General features: G+C 40.8%; 1 protein-coding gene across 5 annotated transcripts; it reads left to right on the forward strand.

The window, feature by feature from the left end:
• Positions 1-463: 463 nt before the first annotated feature.
• Positions 464-16,767, forward strand: LOC138796035 (cytochrome P450 2K4-like). 5 transcript variants are annotated; one of them, XM_069975913.1, is made up of 10 exons: positions 466-668; positions 2,321-2,497; positions 3,742-3,904; positions 6,150-6,299; positions 7,589-7,749; positions 8,844-9,020; positions 9,461-9,602; positions 12,725-12,909; positions 15,028-15,169; positions 16,065-16,767. In XM_069975913.1, the coding sequence occupies exons 2-10, from the start codon at positions 2,324-2,326 to the stop codon at positions 16,241-16,243; spliced, it is 1,473 nt and encodes a 490-aa protein (XP_069832014.1). In that variant the 5' UTR covers positions 466-668; positions 2,321-2,323; the 3' UTR covers positions 16,244-16,767. The 5 variants fall into 5 exon arrangements, with proteins under 5 accessions (XP_069832017.1, XP_069832014.1, XP_069832015.1 ...); XM_069975914.1 differs by having other exon boundaries at positions 466-664; positions 2,314-2,497; XM_069975911.1 differs by having other exon boundaries at positions 466-664.
• The last annotated feature ends 43 nt before the right edge of the window (positions 16,768-16,810 follow it).

Here is a 16,810-nt window from a genome sequence, read left to right on the forward strand (position 1 = left end):
TAGGACACATTGTTCCCTTAGTCCCCCCAAAAAATCAACTGTACTCCTCCCTCGAAGGGCTGTAAAACAGTTGTGTGATCTGCTTCTACGCTTTATACATCTATGGAAGATGCATAGTTATAAAGCTAATTTTTTTTTTTTTATTTAAAGTATCTATAAAAAAAATCATGACCTTTTTAATACGCTGTTTTATTAAAGCATATAAAGTGCAGTAATAGAACTAAATAGAAAAGTCAGAGAAGAAGGTAGTCACAGCCTAGCTCTCGAAGCAGAGGATATATATTTAATAATAAGGGGAGGTGACTGTTTGTTGTAGGAGTTGAACTCCATTTAGTGCCTGCGCTTTCCACATCAGGGAGGAAACTAGGGAAAGGAGGGTCCATAGTACAGAGGTGTGAGCCGAGGTTTGTTTTGTAAGATGTTGTGGGGTTTTAAACTCTGCTGGCTTGGGCTCTCTATCTCTAGTGTATGTAAGGGTTAATTGTGGGGTGGAGCAGAATCGTATGAAAGTTAATGATCAACTGCCGACTGCAAAAACAAGATAATCGCTGTGCAAGAAAATAAGAGACGACCAGCTGAGCGCTCTGTATCCAATGTGCTGCCCCTCCTAAGGATCTTCACGTAAGAGCAAAGTATCACAGTTCCTTTTCTTATGGAGATAATAGTAGGTATCTGCACATGTCTGTTTGTTTTCATACGCTGGGGACCTTGGAAACCCCCTAGAGCAGGGAGGTCAAACCTAAGGCCCTCCAACTGTTACAAAATGAATTCCCATCATACCTGAGCTTTAGCTGTCCAAGCATGATGGGCCCTGTAGTTTTGCAACCGCTGTAAAACCGTGGGTTGACACCTGTGCTGAGACTATTCTAGGTTCTCTTAGCACTTTACACATTTGCAATCTTTTAACACTTTAAGGCTGGCTTTACACTGCCTTAAAGTACCACTGTCATTATAAAAAAAAAACTTCTGACATTTCATAGAGGGTCCGGTTCTATGTGCTCAGACCCATACCGATTGAGAGAGAGAGAGCAGGGAGGGCTGAAAAACTCTAGGCAAGAAGTGTGTGTCAGTGCACCCTGACGACTAGACCCAATTTTTCTTTTGCATTTTCGCTTTTGACTCTTCATCGTGACTTTTTCTTTTTTTATCTACAGATTGCATTATGTAGGACTAATTGTACATTTTTACAAATTTGTAAATTTTTCAATAAAATATACTGAGAAAAAAATAAGCATATTTAAAGTATTCATCATATGGTATCACTGACTAATATTTGTTCTATTCTTTAGGTCAGTACAATTACAATAAAAAACAATTTTGATGGTTTTGTTAAAGGAGAACACTGGTGAAATGTAAAAATTCAGAGCAGGTAGAGGGTGGAAATATATAACATACTTACCTGTCCCGGTGCCCACACAGTGCATTGTTACCGGCTCACACTCAGTCTTGGGTCTCAAGTTTTCCTTTACTTCCTGTGTGGTTACACAGGAACTACCCGCACAACCAGTCTTACAAGTCTTACATCAGTCATTAACTGGCTGGCATTTCTGTGCTGAGTTTTGACCTCATAGGACTGAGAGCTACAGGAGACCTTTGGGTGACCTTGAGCGGTGGCCCTGCTGGAGCACCTGGACAGATAAGTATAACTTCTTTATTATGTTCCCAAGGCTTTCAGCTTTGACAGCAGCATTAAAATAGTTAATAGAGATGAGCGAACCTGGAGCATGCTCGAGTCCATCTGAACCCAAGCGATCAGCATTTGATAAGCGGTGGCTGCTGAAGTTGGATAAAGCCCTAAGGCTATGTGGAAAACATGGATATAGTCATTGGCTGTATCCATGTTTTCCAGACAACCTTAGAGCTTTATCCAACTTCAGCAGCCACCACTGATCAAATGCCAATTGCTCGGGTTTGGATCGACTCGAACCCAAACCCGGTTCGCTCATCTCTAATAGTTATTAGAGGAGACTGACTGTCTGCTCCTGAATTTATCTATAAATTTTCATATATTAAAGGCACTTAGGGCTTATTCCCATTTTCTGTGAAACACAGAACCCACAGACGGGGAAGCCCTGTAGTCAACCTTTTACCCGCCTGGCATGTTGTATTAATATCATGCCAGGAGCAGACAAAGTGTTTGAATCTTCACTGCTTCATTACAGTGCCGTAAGGATTCATACACTTTCCCTGCACTTGGCATGATTTTGATACATCATGTCGGGCAGGGAAACTCTCCACTTTTCCGTCCTTTGTTCTGTGTTTCACAGAACGTTGGAATAAGCCCTTACTGTTTGTTTTCTTCTTTCTCTATATGACAAAGAACATGGATCTGGTCACCATTGTCCTGTCTGTCATTGTCATCCTCTTCTTGGTCAAAGTTTTCAGTAATCAAAAGCAAGGGAAACACAAAAATTTCCCACCCGGGCCAAAGCCTTTACCCATTCTTGGAAATATCCTCATAATGGACAAGACCAAACCTTATAAGACATTATATCAGGTAAACCACCTATATAATCAGAAAGTAAAATGCGACCTGTCTTGTAACCTGTGCCCTCCGGTAGTTTTTTTTTAAGTGAGAGTATGACGTTTCTCAGAATATGGTCTAATAGAAAATAGTTTTTATGGTGTAAAAGTACATACTGTATAGAAGTTGGGTAAATATTGAATTGCATTTATCCATTAACACTTGCTGGGTTACAGTTTTGGAAATTTGCTGCTAAACTTTTAGGCCCCTAACATGCTATTTTTACATATCGCTCCTTAGAACTTACGTAGGAACAAAAACAGAAACTGGTTAAAAAGATCAAATAGTTTTGCTGTTCCTATGTAGGATCAAGATGTTTAGAGGTTAATGGCAATCCTGTGCAGACAGTGGGGTCTCCGGAGTACAATTCTACCCCTTTTACCTGTCAGGTTGCCTCCCAGCCCCTTCTCCTTGTTATCCTTTCCTGGCCTATTAGCAGGGAGAGAAAGGTACTCTTGGTATCTCATTGGTTCTCCTCGGGTACTCTGTTGCCCCGTGAATGGTCCTGATGTTACGTTGGCTCCCCTGTTGGTTTCCTCTGCTTCGACACATATTGTTACATCGGTGGGTAGTGCTTCAGGACACTGTGATCCCCTCTACCAGGCATCTTGTTTGCTCATCTAGTGGTGGTCATGGAGCACTCTAAAACTGGCACCACAAATATTACTCTTTTAGACATCAGGACTAAGGTCTCCTATAGAGGTACATGATTCCCATGTAAAGTTCTCCTCCGTGATCACTAAGGATTTTTTTGGTGCTGCTCTGCCTCTGTGCAACTTTCAGCCCAATAAGCAAGTGTTCACTGAGGCCTCATGCACATGTTCTGCTTTTGGCTGACGCACCGTCCATGGAGGCCAGACAAGGAGTACTCCCTGTGCCATATTATCTGTCAATGTGCTGCTTGGAGTAGGGAAAGCCTTTGAATATTTGCGACACTATAATTATGAAGCCGCCACATCAGGCCTTTCACGGATGGCACGTCCATGAAAGGCGGAACAGGTGTATAAGGCCTGAGACCTCCGGAGACTTTTGTTTTCTGCCCACATCGGGTATCTCCAAAGCTATAATGAACCAAAAGAGAGCAAGGTCAGATTTGAAAAATATGGGCCTTGGTCATTTTAAGAATAAGTCATCGGAGTACTAATACGCTAACCTTGTAATAGAAAAAGAGGCACCATTCAGGTTAAACCTAAAATCTGTTTTACTTTTGTTTACAGCTGTCTAAGGAGTACGGCTCAGTGTTTAGTTTTCATGTGGGCATGGCAAAAACGATTGTTCTTTGTGGCTACGACACCATTAAAGATGCTCTGATCAACAATGCTGAAGTGTTCTCAGACAGACCCCATATGCCAGTGTTTGCTAAGATGATAAAGGATCATGGTAAGAGACTTTGATAGGAGAAGCCTCCATAGGCTGCAATGTACAGTACAACCACTGGGTGGCCTCACACAGACATATAGCAAATACATCTCCTGACAGAGTATGACAAAATCATGTGACATGGCTGTGTCTTAGAATTTCCTTGATAGTTGTGTGCACTTGGCAAGACAGAAGTGTAACCTAAAAGGCGATCTACTCACAGTCTACTCTACTTGGGGTCTGTAGAAGTCACCGAAAAGCTGAGCACAGTACTCAAACAGATTTAGGCAGGCTCAGATCTCGTCTAAGCATGATTTAGCCTATTCATTCTCAAACTTTTTCTACTGGAGCCTTTCCCTGAGTTTGACTCAGTATCTACTTGTTTCACTGGTACTGAAATTCTCAATGATTGGATGCAATTGTGTAGGTTCATAAACTGGAAGATGCACTATTCTTGCCCTGGCCAGCAGCCCACTTTTCTCAGTCAATTTGGTCCACACTCTCAGATTAGGACTAAGCTTGGATTGTGTCCTAGACTACAATCATCTCACAACCTTTTCACATAAAGCAAGACTGACATTCAGGGATGAATCAAGACACTTTGCTGCCTGAGGCAAACTACATATTCTCTGCCCCACTTTGCAGTTTGTCGTTAAATCCCTAAAATAATAAGGCGGTTTGGTGCACTCGGGATAGACTAGAAAAACATGGCCTCTTTCTGGACTCTTGTCTCCAGTTAAGGTGTGGTTTGCAATTAAGCTGTATTCAATTTATTTGAATTGAGCTGCGAAACTCCACCCAAACTGGAGACAAGAGCCATGTTGTCTGCCATGTTGAATTTATGGTTCAGGAGGCACCAGAGATCGTGTCCACTAATCCTCCCTAGCATTCACTTTCCGCTGTCTTAGAGTAGTGAAGAGAGGGTGGACAAAGAAGCAACTTCTCCGACTACTGAGCCAACTGGTCCAAGTGTTTCAGAGGGGGAGGTATCTACAGCACTGGGTGCAAGAGGCAGTGGTTTGTTCAGAGGGAGAAGTCAGGTTATACCAATTAGTCCCAGAAGTGTTCCCTGGACACCCCGCACGCAGAGGGTAGGTCTTCTGCCAAATGGCATTATTTTGATGAAAGTGCCGAAGACAAATGATTTGCTTTTTGAAAACTGTACTGTGCGAAGCTCAGCCGGGGAGCCACCACCATCAGGAGGACCACCACCAGCATGCATTGACACATGTCAGCAAAGCACCAAATAGCTGGGTGAATGCGTTGTTCCTCAATGAGCACCTACTGTTCACACCACTGCCTCCTGCCTTGTATCCGCCCCCTTGCCCACATTTTTTTAGAGAGTCACTACAGGCTCTTACCCACAATTATTTACAGGGTCACAACAGATTCTTACCCACAGTTATAAGGAGGTTCACAACAGGCTCTTGCCCACAATTTTTACGGTTGTCACAACCAGGCTTTCCCTCAATTCTCTCCCTCCTTTATGTGTAATGAAGGGTGTATGAGATTCCCACTTACCATTCAACTTTTGGCAGCCCTTGCACTTGGCTTGATGACAAGTCCATCCTTCAAAATTAAAACAGGATGGGTCAGACCATGTCACACACACAATGACAGTTACCGGTAGGTGTAGTTTGAGTTCCCCTTTGTCTACGGCATATATGGTCGTCAAAGATGATGGGAGCTAAGGTAAGAGATGGGTACGCTTTTAAGGGGTGTGGGCAGATTTTCTTTCCTTTTATTTTTGGTTTCCATTCAAATAAATGTACAGGAAAGTCTCCACTTTAGATTGGCCTTTATGTTGGGGTAGGTGCTCAAAATTGTCAGTCTGAGTGGCGTAATTCAGAGACCTTTGGGTCTTTTATGCATTCATACTGTGCCAGTTCCATTTCTGTGGCGTTTCTATCACTTTTTGAGGTTGTTAGGTGCAGCAAACCCCTCCCCTCTCTGCCGAATAGGAGGCCCCTGAATAAATGCTCAAGTCTCCCATTGAATTTAATGTGTTTCGTTACTTGAAACAAGCGCTCGAGCATCGGAAAATACTTGACTTGAGTTATAAGCATTCAAGCATTTTTGTACTCGCTCATCTCTGTACCCAACTAAAGGCACCACAGGGATCCCAGTGGGACACTGAATGTGGTGGTCTTGTGTGCAGCAATGGACACTCAATGGACCTTGGGCTTCAGCTTTTGGCAGCTCTACTGCATGAGTGCTCTTAATTTGTTTTATCATAAAACCTATTACTATTACTTCTATTAAATAGGAATTGTTTTTGCCAATGGAGAGAATTGGAAAGTGATGAGAAGATTTGCGCTCTCCACACTACGAGATTATGGGATGGGGAAGAGAACCATAGAAGACAAGATTATCGTGGAGGCCGAGTGTTTAGTACAGAAACTGAGATCCTATGAAGGTGAGGGTGGTCTTATACATTTACGTTTTTCTTAAAATTTTCTGCATGATCTCCGGTTTTGTGTTTATATGCTCATGCTGCATGAATATGAGGCCCTTATAAAAATGTTTTAGTCTTCCATTGACTTTAATGGGGTTTGCTTGAATCAGGCACTTAAGCCTTTTAATATTTTCTCGTCTCTAGTTGGATGCAGCCCTAAGGCCACCCAGAACACATGGATACAGTATTAATGGGACAGGATTCATGAGGCCCTGTACAGTTTTTTTTGCTATGGGACCCTCATGAATTCTATTTACTCAGATGCAGCACTAGATTGCCCAAGAAAACATGGATACAGCCATAGGCCAAGTTTACACAATGTAGAAATAAGGGCAAAATACGTCTGAAATGATCATATTCTTTATTTCATGCGATATTTATCCAAATACGGACGTATTTACCCTTATTTTTAAATTGTGTGAACATAGCCATAGGCTGTATCTATGTTTCCCAGGCTTCCTTGGGGCTGCATCCAACTTTAGCCACCGGTTATCAAATGCTATATTTTTTTTTAACTTACAGCCCATATATGATAAGTGGTGACTGTGTGTATCTGGTGGAGTATGCTCATTGAAGCCTGATAAATGCTCAATTTTAAACCTGCATAGAAAAGTCAGTGGAAATAGATCGACTCTAGAGATGAGCGAACCTCAAGCATGCTCGAGTCCATCCGAACCCGAACTTTCGGCATTTGATTAGTGATGGCTGCTGAAGTTGGATAAAGCCCCAAGGCTATGTGGAAAACATGGATATAGTCATTGGCTGTATCCATGTTTTCCAGACAACCTTAGAGCTTTATCCAAGTTCAGCATCCCCCACTAATCAAATGTCGATCGTTTGGGTTCGGATGGACTCGAACCCGAACCCGGTTCGCTCATCTCTAATCGACTCCTTTACCCTGCATCCGGGTCACACACTAACAAATGTGTATATGTTAACTTGGTGGGATGTGTAAACCAGTTAAAAAAAGGATGAACCAAAAAAAGGTTAAAAAAAAAGGACGAACCAACCCTAATTCTTGGGGTTACTAGGGTCATCTAAAAAGAATATCTACTTCGTTTTTTTAGTTTTTTAGGAAGGAGGTTAATGCAACATAAATTTTTGCTTTAAGAATATTGCGGGGGGGGGGGGGGGGGGGGGGGTCTTTAAAAAAATGTGTGTCTGTGAGACAATAGCTTGACATATTATTTGTTTATTTTTTATTTTTTACATAGTGTCATTTAATATTTAAAAATTGCATTCTATTTTAGGAAAGCCGTTTGGTGATTTTTCCAGTGTAAATGCGGCTGTAACCAATATCATTGTGGCCATACTGCTCGGTAAAAGATTTGACTATGAGGATCCGACCATCCTGAGACTTATAGGATTAGTTAATGATAATGTAAGACTCTTAGGAAGCCCATGGATCATGGTAAGTCAGAATTTTATCCTCTAAGTCAAGGGCGGGCGATTAATTTTACCATCGGGCCACATGACCAATTGAAATAGTTTTCAACGGGCAGATTAATATACTTAATTTAGTTCTGGTGGGGACTGCGGTAGATCAGGGCGGTGGTGAGGTGGGAGTGTTTCCCAACCTTTTCCACCTTGTGGCCCCCCTTCCAAATAATGTTCTACAAAATACAAAAAAACTTCATTTAGTGACTCAAAGAGGTGTCTTCTTTGAGGTGTCACTTTCCCTTTTCCTCTCCATCCGGCCCAAACCAACATGATGATTTCTTGCAGCTACAATTCATCTCTTCAGAACCTGCCAGACAAACAGGTGTTGCACTTTTCCTTGAACTTCCTCCTGTTTTCCTACCCAGCTGTTTGGTGTCATGCGCAGTAAAGTGAGTTGGTATGTGGGTTGCCCGAGTATAGTATATCCTCTTCTATAACCCCTCATATAGTAATATTGCCCTCTACTGTGCCCCCAAATAGTACTTATGCCCCTTGCTGCATTCCCCACCAACATAGTAATAATAACTTACTGCACACCCCGACATACTGATAATGCTCCTGTGCACCCCTGCACTGTAATAATGCCCCTTACTGTGCCCCCAAAGTAATAATGCCCCCTGTTGTGCTCCCCTCCACCCATGTCACCCACAGTGACAATGCCTCCGCTGTGTACGGTGCCCCCACACATAGTTATAATGCCCTTTGTTGTGTACAGTCCCCCCACTCACAGTAATAATGCCACCTATCGTGCTCCTTCTGGCTCCAGTCTGTAAACCGTGGGACGGATCCTCCAGCAAGTGCAATAATGTAATTTAGTCCCATCAAAACAATGGAAACCACAACCAAACTTAAAGGGGTTGGCGATCCAGGACCACTTCTTTCAGAATTCCTGGGAAGGGGGGGGATAACCCACACTTAACACCCTGGTTTCCACACTGCTGCCCATATTCCACTGCTCTACTCCACAGCCACTTTCTTAGTTTGAAACGTAAATTTACAAAACATTATCCCATTCCTTGAGTTTAGTAGTTTGAAATGTAATATTCCATATTTCCCCCCCATAAGCTGTACAACTGTTTCCCAGCCCTGATGGATCGGCTTCCAGGGCCTCACAGAACCATTTTTGAAAATTTTGGAGTGTTTAAAAGTTTTATCAGAGCAACATTTACAGAATATAAGAAGGATCTGGATGTAAATGACCAAAGGAACCTTATTGATACCTTCTTAGCAAAGCAACAAGAGGTATGATTTCACTTCCCGATAAGAGCCAAATATTCTCAATGTAACTTTTAACATCTTCATAAAGTTACTGAAAAATAACGCTATAAATGTATGCATTTAGATACACAGAATAAAATGCATTTTGCATCTATCTATCTATCTATCTATCTATATTTCCATCTCTATCTTGAGAGAAATATACAAGGTATCACCCCAAGAAGCTAAAGACTTTTGGGGTAAGGTCTGGTAGAACCCCCCACATAACATATGGCCTCATGAGGGACCTTGATACATGACATGAAATATAAGAATTTGGGGCATGGACCAACATAAGTGATTATATTCCTATTAGTAGAATATATAATATATGAAGATAAGTCTTATCTATACATATTTTCTATAACATTATTATTATTATTATTATTATTATTATTATTATTATTATATTTTTTTTTGCACAGGGAAAGCAAGAATCCACTGAGTATTTCCACAATGAGAACCTGACTGTGCTGGTGGGAGATCTGTTTGCTGCAGGAATGGAGACAACGGCAACCACGTTGAGATGGAGTCTTCTACTGATGATAAAGTATCCAGAAATTCAAAGTAAGACATATACCTAAAATACAACTATAATGTCCTATGGGTGATGCCAAGAAAAATTATAATGTCCCTTTGGTGGTATTATGGTAATATGCTGAGGGTATTGTGTTGCTGGGTGGTGTCTGAAACCTTCCTGTCACGGTGGGGTCCGAGGGTTCTGGGGCCCTTGTCTTCTTCAGCATACACGCAGGGACATATAATTTTTAATAAAAGTCTTCACACAATAGCGGTGAAAGTATATCAAGACTTTACTTGAAGGATAACTATATACAATTCAATACAGGGGCATCTGATGATGGCAAACTGTTGGCTTGATCAGAGTCCTTCGCTCCAGGGGGAGGGTTACCTTGATTACTATAGCTTAGACTTGTTGGATAAATAGGATTTCAAAGAGACAGACCTGTTCCAGAGACTTTATAGCTTTCTGCCTTTATAAGGTACGTGTGAATAGGTACTTGCAGTTGGTGAAGAGACTTGACGCTGTCAATGCTCAAAGTTTACCAGTTGGGTCGAGGAACCTTCTGATTGGAGCTCGGTATGGGTTCCCACAGTCCTAGACTTCTAAATGAGCAAACAAAGTGGAGGGACTGTGGTGAAACTGCTATAATACTTCTTATACCATAAATTTATTAAACACAAGTATGTACATTAAACACAAACAAGTAAAGTAGGTTGTATAGGTTGGTTCATTTTAGGTGTCAGAAAGAGGGTAAAGAGATGTGTGATAGGTTACCCCTGACTGACCCTGTCTAATGCTGAGATGGGACCCCCTGGTTCAGGCATCCCAAAATGACAGGAGGGACTGACCCTGTGCTAGGGTTATGTGAGTCTGTCCCGTCACAGGTATTAGGATGAAGCAATATACAAAGTGTATAACATATACGAGGCAGGTATAAATGTTTCAGTTGTGATTCTGATATCCCTTCTTCCGTTAGTCCAAGGCGTTTCCCTTGTTCTGTGGCGACAAGTTCCTCAGGGAATAGGAAGAGTGTTGAAGAGTAGTTTGAGCTATGCCTGGATAGGGGTATTAGTCTGATCAAATGAAATTATACTTTCATATTGAGTTATCAGATGAAGTACTGGGGGTTTACCCTAGTTGGCTTGTGGGGGATCACCGTTTGATGCTTCAGGTGCGTCAGGTAGAGTTGTGGTAAATTTGTCCAGGTTTGCGTTTGGTCTCATGCGTTAGAGAGGTTCTGTCTCCTTGATATGGCCCATTGCGTATAGCAATAATGCTTAGATAGGTCAGACCCCAAATCGTAGTTGTGGATAAATGTTACTTTGTAGATGGATGTATCTTCTTCTCCTGCAGAGTGATGCGTTCACTGGGGCTGCTCTGTAGTCTCAGAAATGCTGAGACATATGCCATCTGTGAGTCAGTGCCTGTGGAGGTGCGTCCTTGTGTGTGGGCTTCTGTTAGTAAGTGTCAACTGTCAACTGTAGTAAGTGTCAAGCTGTCAACGCTCGCTATCGTGTAGGAGGAAGACGCATGGACACACTGACTTGGATGCCAGGAAGATGTGGACGGTGAAAGGGAGACCCTCTATCACTTCACCAATCCGACAGCAGGCACTAATAAATACAGAGGATGTCCTGCTGAGACTTAGAAGACACGTATTAGTCCTTATGGCTGACTGGAAACAGGTTAGGGGGCTGAGGATGGAGTCTGACCGGATTACTGAGGTGACGTAGGGAGGTTAGATGTGATTCTAGCAATGCCAGACTACCAACTGACAACTGAGGAGACCGCACAGCCCTTCTGGGTAAAAGGTGGGTGGAGCTAGATTTCCCCTGGCCAATCACTACAGTGTGATAGGTTGCAGGGGAGGAGTCTGATCAACCTCAACACTTGTATTATTAGCGATTAATACATAACAACATATTGAACAAATACATAGCGGAAAACAATATCACTACAAGAGAGCTAAGGAAGAGCAGCAAATACATAGGTCCCAATACAGACTGTCTAAGGTTGCCAATAGCAACAATGCATTTCCAGACGCCTGACAAGAAATATCGTTCTGGGCAATTACACAACCAGTCATAGCAAATGTCTCAGGATGACAACCTTAGTCTATACGACCTATTAGAGGGAAGAAAGCCCCCCCCCCCATCCGTGTATTATGTAATTGGCCATTTGAATAGTCATCATATAGTGCAAAATGTATGGAAACAAGGGGTATCTGTCCCTACTTTGGGACTATCTTCAACTGATCAGACTTTCTTCCACTTTCTGACACCTTCTGTCCCTAGTAGCTCTGATTGTTTCCCAGTACCACTATTCACTTAAATATGAGTTAGGGCCCTATTCCATGCAACGATTATCGTTCAGATAATCATTAACGATCTCAAACGACCGCTATTGTGAACAACCTTAAATTGTTCACCCAATTACACGAAACGATGATCGTTACTTATAATCTTATTCCATGCAAACGATTTGTGAACCAACAATGATAAAAATAGGTTGAGGTCTAATTTTTCAAGTTCTCGTCCGTCGTTTAATCGCTAACTGCTATTCAACCGAACGATTATCGCTTCGTTCCGATTGATTTAACGATTATCTGAACGATAATCATCCCTCGGAATAGAGCCCTTAGGCTGGGTTCACACTGTGTTTTTACAATCCATTATTTTATCTGTTTAATGCAAAAAAAAACGGACGAAAATCAGATGAAAAAACTGATGCATGTGTGTGCATTCGTTTTGATCCGTTTTTTTCATTTACTTCCATTATAAAAAAAAAAGATACAAAAAACTGATGAAAACACACCCTTTTTTTTAGCGTACACAAAAATGTGGTTTATCACATTATTATGTAGGCTAAAAAAGGCTGCATTTTGATCCTTTTTAAAAAAAAAAAAATAATGGAAGTAAATAGAAAAATAGATCCAAAATGATGCACACAAATGTATCTTTTTTTTTTTTTTTTTCTTGCATAAAACGAATTGGGGGTGGGGGGGGGGATGGATTGCAAAAACGTAGTGTGAGCCTAGCCTTAGTTGTTATATCAGATATGACCTATGGAAAAGGGAGGTGCTGTTTTTGAGAAGAACAGATCTTTTCAGGGGTTTATATGGTGGTCTAGGCTGTTTATATTAAACTGCCATCAATATCTTTGATAGGAAAAGTGCAAAATGAAATTGACAGAGTGATTGGGTTGACTCAACTTCAAATGATGCATAGGAAGCAAATGCCGTATACAGATGCTGTCATTCACGAAATTCAACGATTCGGGGATATTGTACCAAATGGTGTCCCACGTGCAACTTCTGAAGATGTCACATTTCGAGGGTATTTTATTCCAAAGGTAACAAACAATGCCTTATCTAGGCTTATTTATACCCCAATTTCCCGTGGCTTTATACCAGGCCCATGGCTAAATAAGGCTTCTCATCAGATTGCTGTACTTACCATTTTTATCTTCAGTCTTTTCCAGCACCAAGATATAAGCCTTTATGTTAATCTCTAAATGTTAATGAGACAACTGGGCTCTTACTGGTCAGAGAAACACCCTTTGAGCTCTTGTAACTTATCTCTTATGATGTGTTTATACAGACAGATTTCTCTGATTTTATCTTTTTTTTTTTTTCATGCCAAAGCCAGAAATGTATATGAAAAGAGGAGAAATCTCAGTCTTTCCTTTTTTCTGTTCATAGTCTGTTCATGACCTGTTTTCTGTTCATAGTCTATTCCTGGCTTTGGCTTCAATAATCTGTCAGATAAATCTTTCTGTGTAAACTCACCCTTAATAACTGACTCTGTACCTGCTTACCCCATTTAACGAAGAGCCAGTACATACAGGACATGGGCACAACTTACCTGGACTCTTGCTGTGCCAGGGAACTTTTGAGCCTAATTTACCTATAAACAAAGTCTTCTCTCTATCCTGGAAATGACTGTGGCAATAAAAGCATTACACCCAGAATGATGTTATGAAACAGTGCGTCTAATTACCCATTTTTCTGTTTAGAGGTCTTCTTACAACTAAATTAAAGTGTCAAAGAAGGGTCCGTTGAGTCTCAGTTACGAGTCTCAAAACATGTGAATAGCCAGATATCCCTCCAGGGGAGGGAAGCCTATTGCCAAGAGGGTACCTCCCAGTGGGGAGTACACCAAACCATCCTGATACGTAGCCCCTTAGGTCCCACTTGGTTGCGAGTATTGGAACATAAATAGGGAAACACCAGGGTGGCCCCTTTTACGTCAAAGTCTAACTCTGTGGCAAGTATTGTGACATGACAAGGGTTTACCAAGGCAGGCATCCATCCACAGACGATCGTTTCGGGGTAGTTGCCCCTCATCAGTGTGGAGTAGGATTCTGGCTAACAGGGGCAACTACCCCGAAACAATCGTCTGGGGATGGATGCCTGCCTTGGTAAACCCTTGTCATGTCGCAAACTCGCCACAGAGTTAGACTTTGACGTAAAAGGGGCCACCCTGGTGTTTCCCTATTTATGTTCCAATACTCGCAACCGAGTGGGACTTAAGGGGCTACGTATCAGGGTGGTTTGGTGTACTCCCCACTGGGAGGCACCTCCTTGGCAACAGCTTCCCTCCCCTGGAGGGATATCTGGCTATTCCTGTGTTTTGAGACTCGTAACTGAGACTCCACGGACCCTTCTTTTGCATATTTAAATTTATAGGGGGCAATGCATCAGTGGAGACTCTTCAGTGAGTACTCCAATTGATTTTTTTGTCGCTGGTCTCTCTGAGTTCAGCGATTGCTGTGTTTTGTTAAATTAAAGTGTCACAAACTTTTAATGCATATATTATAATTTTGTTGTAAATGCATTCTGTTACGGATTTAAAAAAAATAATAACTTTAAATACCTAAACCAACAGTAGATGTAGAAGTTTGAAATATACATTAATTATTTTTTTGGTTGTTGTTATCATGCTGCAAAACAAAACTATACTTACCAGTAATCCAGGTCCAGTCTCCTGAAGGCAGCTATATAACAGCTATACTTACTTGTATCCAGGTCCATTCTCCTGAAGGCAGCTATATGACAGGTATACTTACTTGTATCCAGGTCCAGTACTGGCCAATACAGTGAGTCTCTGCCCAATGTATCCATCAATCAATTAGTCATGCCTTCTTTGTGAGCGCAGATAACCTGGGAAACACAGGACTTCCTGCATTTAGACTCTTCAAAAAAAATAAAAATAAAATAAAATAAAAAAAAAGGATCAGAACACAGGGAGTGCTGTGTTTTTCATGATAACTAAAATAAATGTATATTGCAAACTTGCTTTATATCACCTCTACTGTTGTTTTAGATTTTGAAAGTTATAACGACAGTCACACTTAAAAATCAAAATTACAAATCAACCTATACATTAGTCTAACTATAAAGTCATGACATTTATTTTTTTTTTTAAAGTTAGATATGTAATGCATTTTACTACTTTCTCCACCCTGCAGGGGACCACTATACTCCCGGTGCTGCACTCTATACACATGGACAAAGAATACTTTAAGAGACCGGATGAGTTTTATCCAGAACATTTTCTGGACTCTTCTGGAAATTTCAAGAAGAATGAAGCCTTCATACCATTCTCTATAGGTAACATCCATACTGACGATACATTTCTGAGTATTTAGAAGGGAATCCTTATATACCATCTAGAATTGGAAGCTACTTGCTTTGACAGACTACGCCTGTGTTCACACATTTAGTTTTATAGTGTTTTTATGTTTAGATAAGAGCCTAGTTGAGGCAGCACAGTGACTAGAGTCCTGGGTTCATATCCCATCAAGGGGATAAGAGAGACAAAAGAATTTGTATGTTCTCTCTGTGTTTGCGTTGCTTTCCTCTGGGTGCTCCAGTTTCCTCCCACACCCAATTTAAGTTGGTGTTATACAAATAAGATTATTATTTATTGTAGGGACTGTGTCTAAATTGACCTTACAATGTGATCAGCATTACCAGGCATCATTACTGGGGTTCTTCTTGCCATAAATGTTCTGATGAAGCCTGGTAATGCTGATCACTTTGTGATGCCCACACTGTCAATTTTGTCAAAATTGCAATGCCTACATAATTAATTATAATTATGTAAATATAGAAATGCAACCAAACTGCGAATGTGTGAACACAGCTTTAGCCTATCCATCTTTTTTTTGTTCAATATGTAATGGTGGTAACCTGTGATGAGGCAAGTACTATGTTGCAAACACTGTACACAAGTGTAACCACACCAACATGCAGTGCCCAATGGCTGTACCATGTTGCCAGTGTGGAATTTAGAAACTAAGCCACTTGTGAGCAAGGAAAGAAGATTTTTGCTCCCTTTGTGAGCAAGACTTTTTGCTCCCTGAGCAACACCTTCAATATATATACATGATTATGTTGAATTTCTATTATTATTATTATTATTATTATTATTATTATTATTATTATTATTATTATTATTTTCTTATTACTTTTATTTATTGATATTTTTTCTCCATTATTTTAGGTAAAAGAAGTTGCGCTGGTGAGACCTTGGCTAAAATGGAGCTCTTTCTTTTTTTCACCACACTTTTGCAACAGTTCACTTTCAAAGCACCACCAGGAGCTCAGTTAGATATAACTCCACAGTTGGGATCTATAAATTCCCCTAAACCTTTTGAAATATGTGCTATAACCCGCAACTAGCATATGGGGCCCATTTCAATTTTTTTTTCTTCCAATTTTTTTTTTTTTTAGTTACATGGTCACAAAAAAAAATTACCACTCATTTAAACTGCAATGTCGAGCAGGACAAAACCTGATGTTTCCTTTATTCGCTGTCCATTTGACGCAATGAATATCACAAGACTTGTTTGCTCCCAATAGGTATGGGTTCCAGTAGTGAGATCCTCACCAATGACATTGAAATTATAATGGTATATATTCACTACTTTGTATAAATGTTTTCACTTTCTGGCTATGTTCAAACATCTATTTTTGGCCGTTTCACAGCCATTTTATGCAATTGATGGCCGTCATTTGCATAAAATGTCAGAGCTTTGGCAGAAAAATGACATCCGTTCAAAAAAGCAACAAAAAAAGACATTGTGTGAACATAGCCTCAGACTGCTGTGAATTACTGGAGCCATTTACTTTCTCCTGGGTAATGTCAGAAAGATAGCTTTAGTTTGTTAAGGATTCCATTTTCTCATTAAATTATTTCAACGCAATTCAACGCAATTATTTCACAACATTGTTATTGGAACATCCACT

This window comes from Dendropsophus ebraccatus, chromosome 6 (genome assembly GCF_027789765.1).
Source record: "Dendropsophus ebraccatus isolate aDenEbr1 chromosome 6, aDenEbr1.pat, whole genome shotgun sequence".
Classification (NCBI taxonomy): Eukaryota; Metazoa; Chordata; class Amphibia; order Anura; family Hylidae; genus Dendropsophus; species Dendropsophus ebraccatus.

Coding starts and splice junctions, on each gene's coding strand:
- LOC138796035 (XM_069975911.1), top strand. Junction 3,905..6,149: donor TAAGATGATAAAGGATCATG/GTAAGAGACTTT, acceptor TCTATTAAATAG/GAATTGTTTTTGCCAATGGA. Junction 15,170..16,064: donor CTTCATACCATTCTCTATAG/GTAACATCCATA, acceptor CCATTATTTTAG/GTAAAAGAAGTTGCGCTGGT.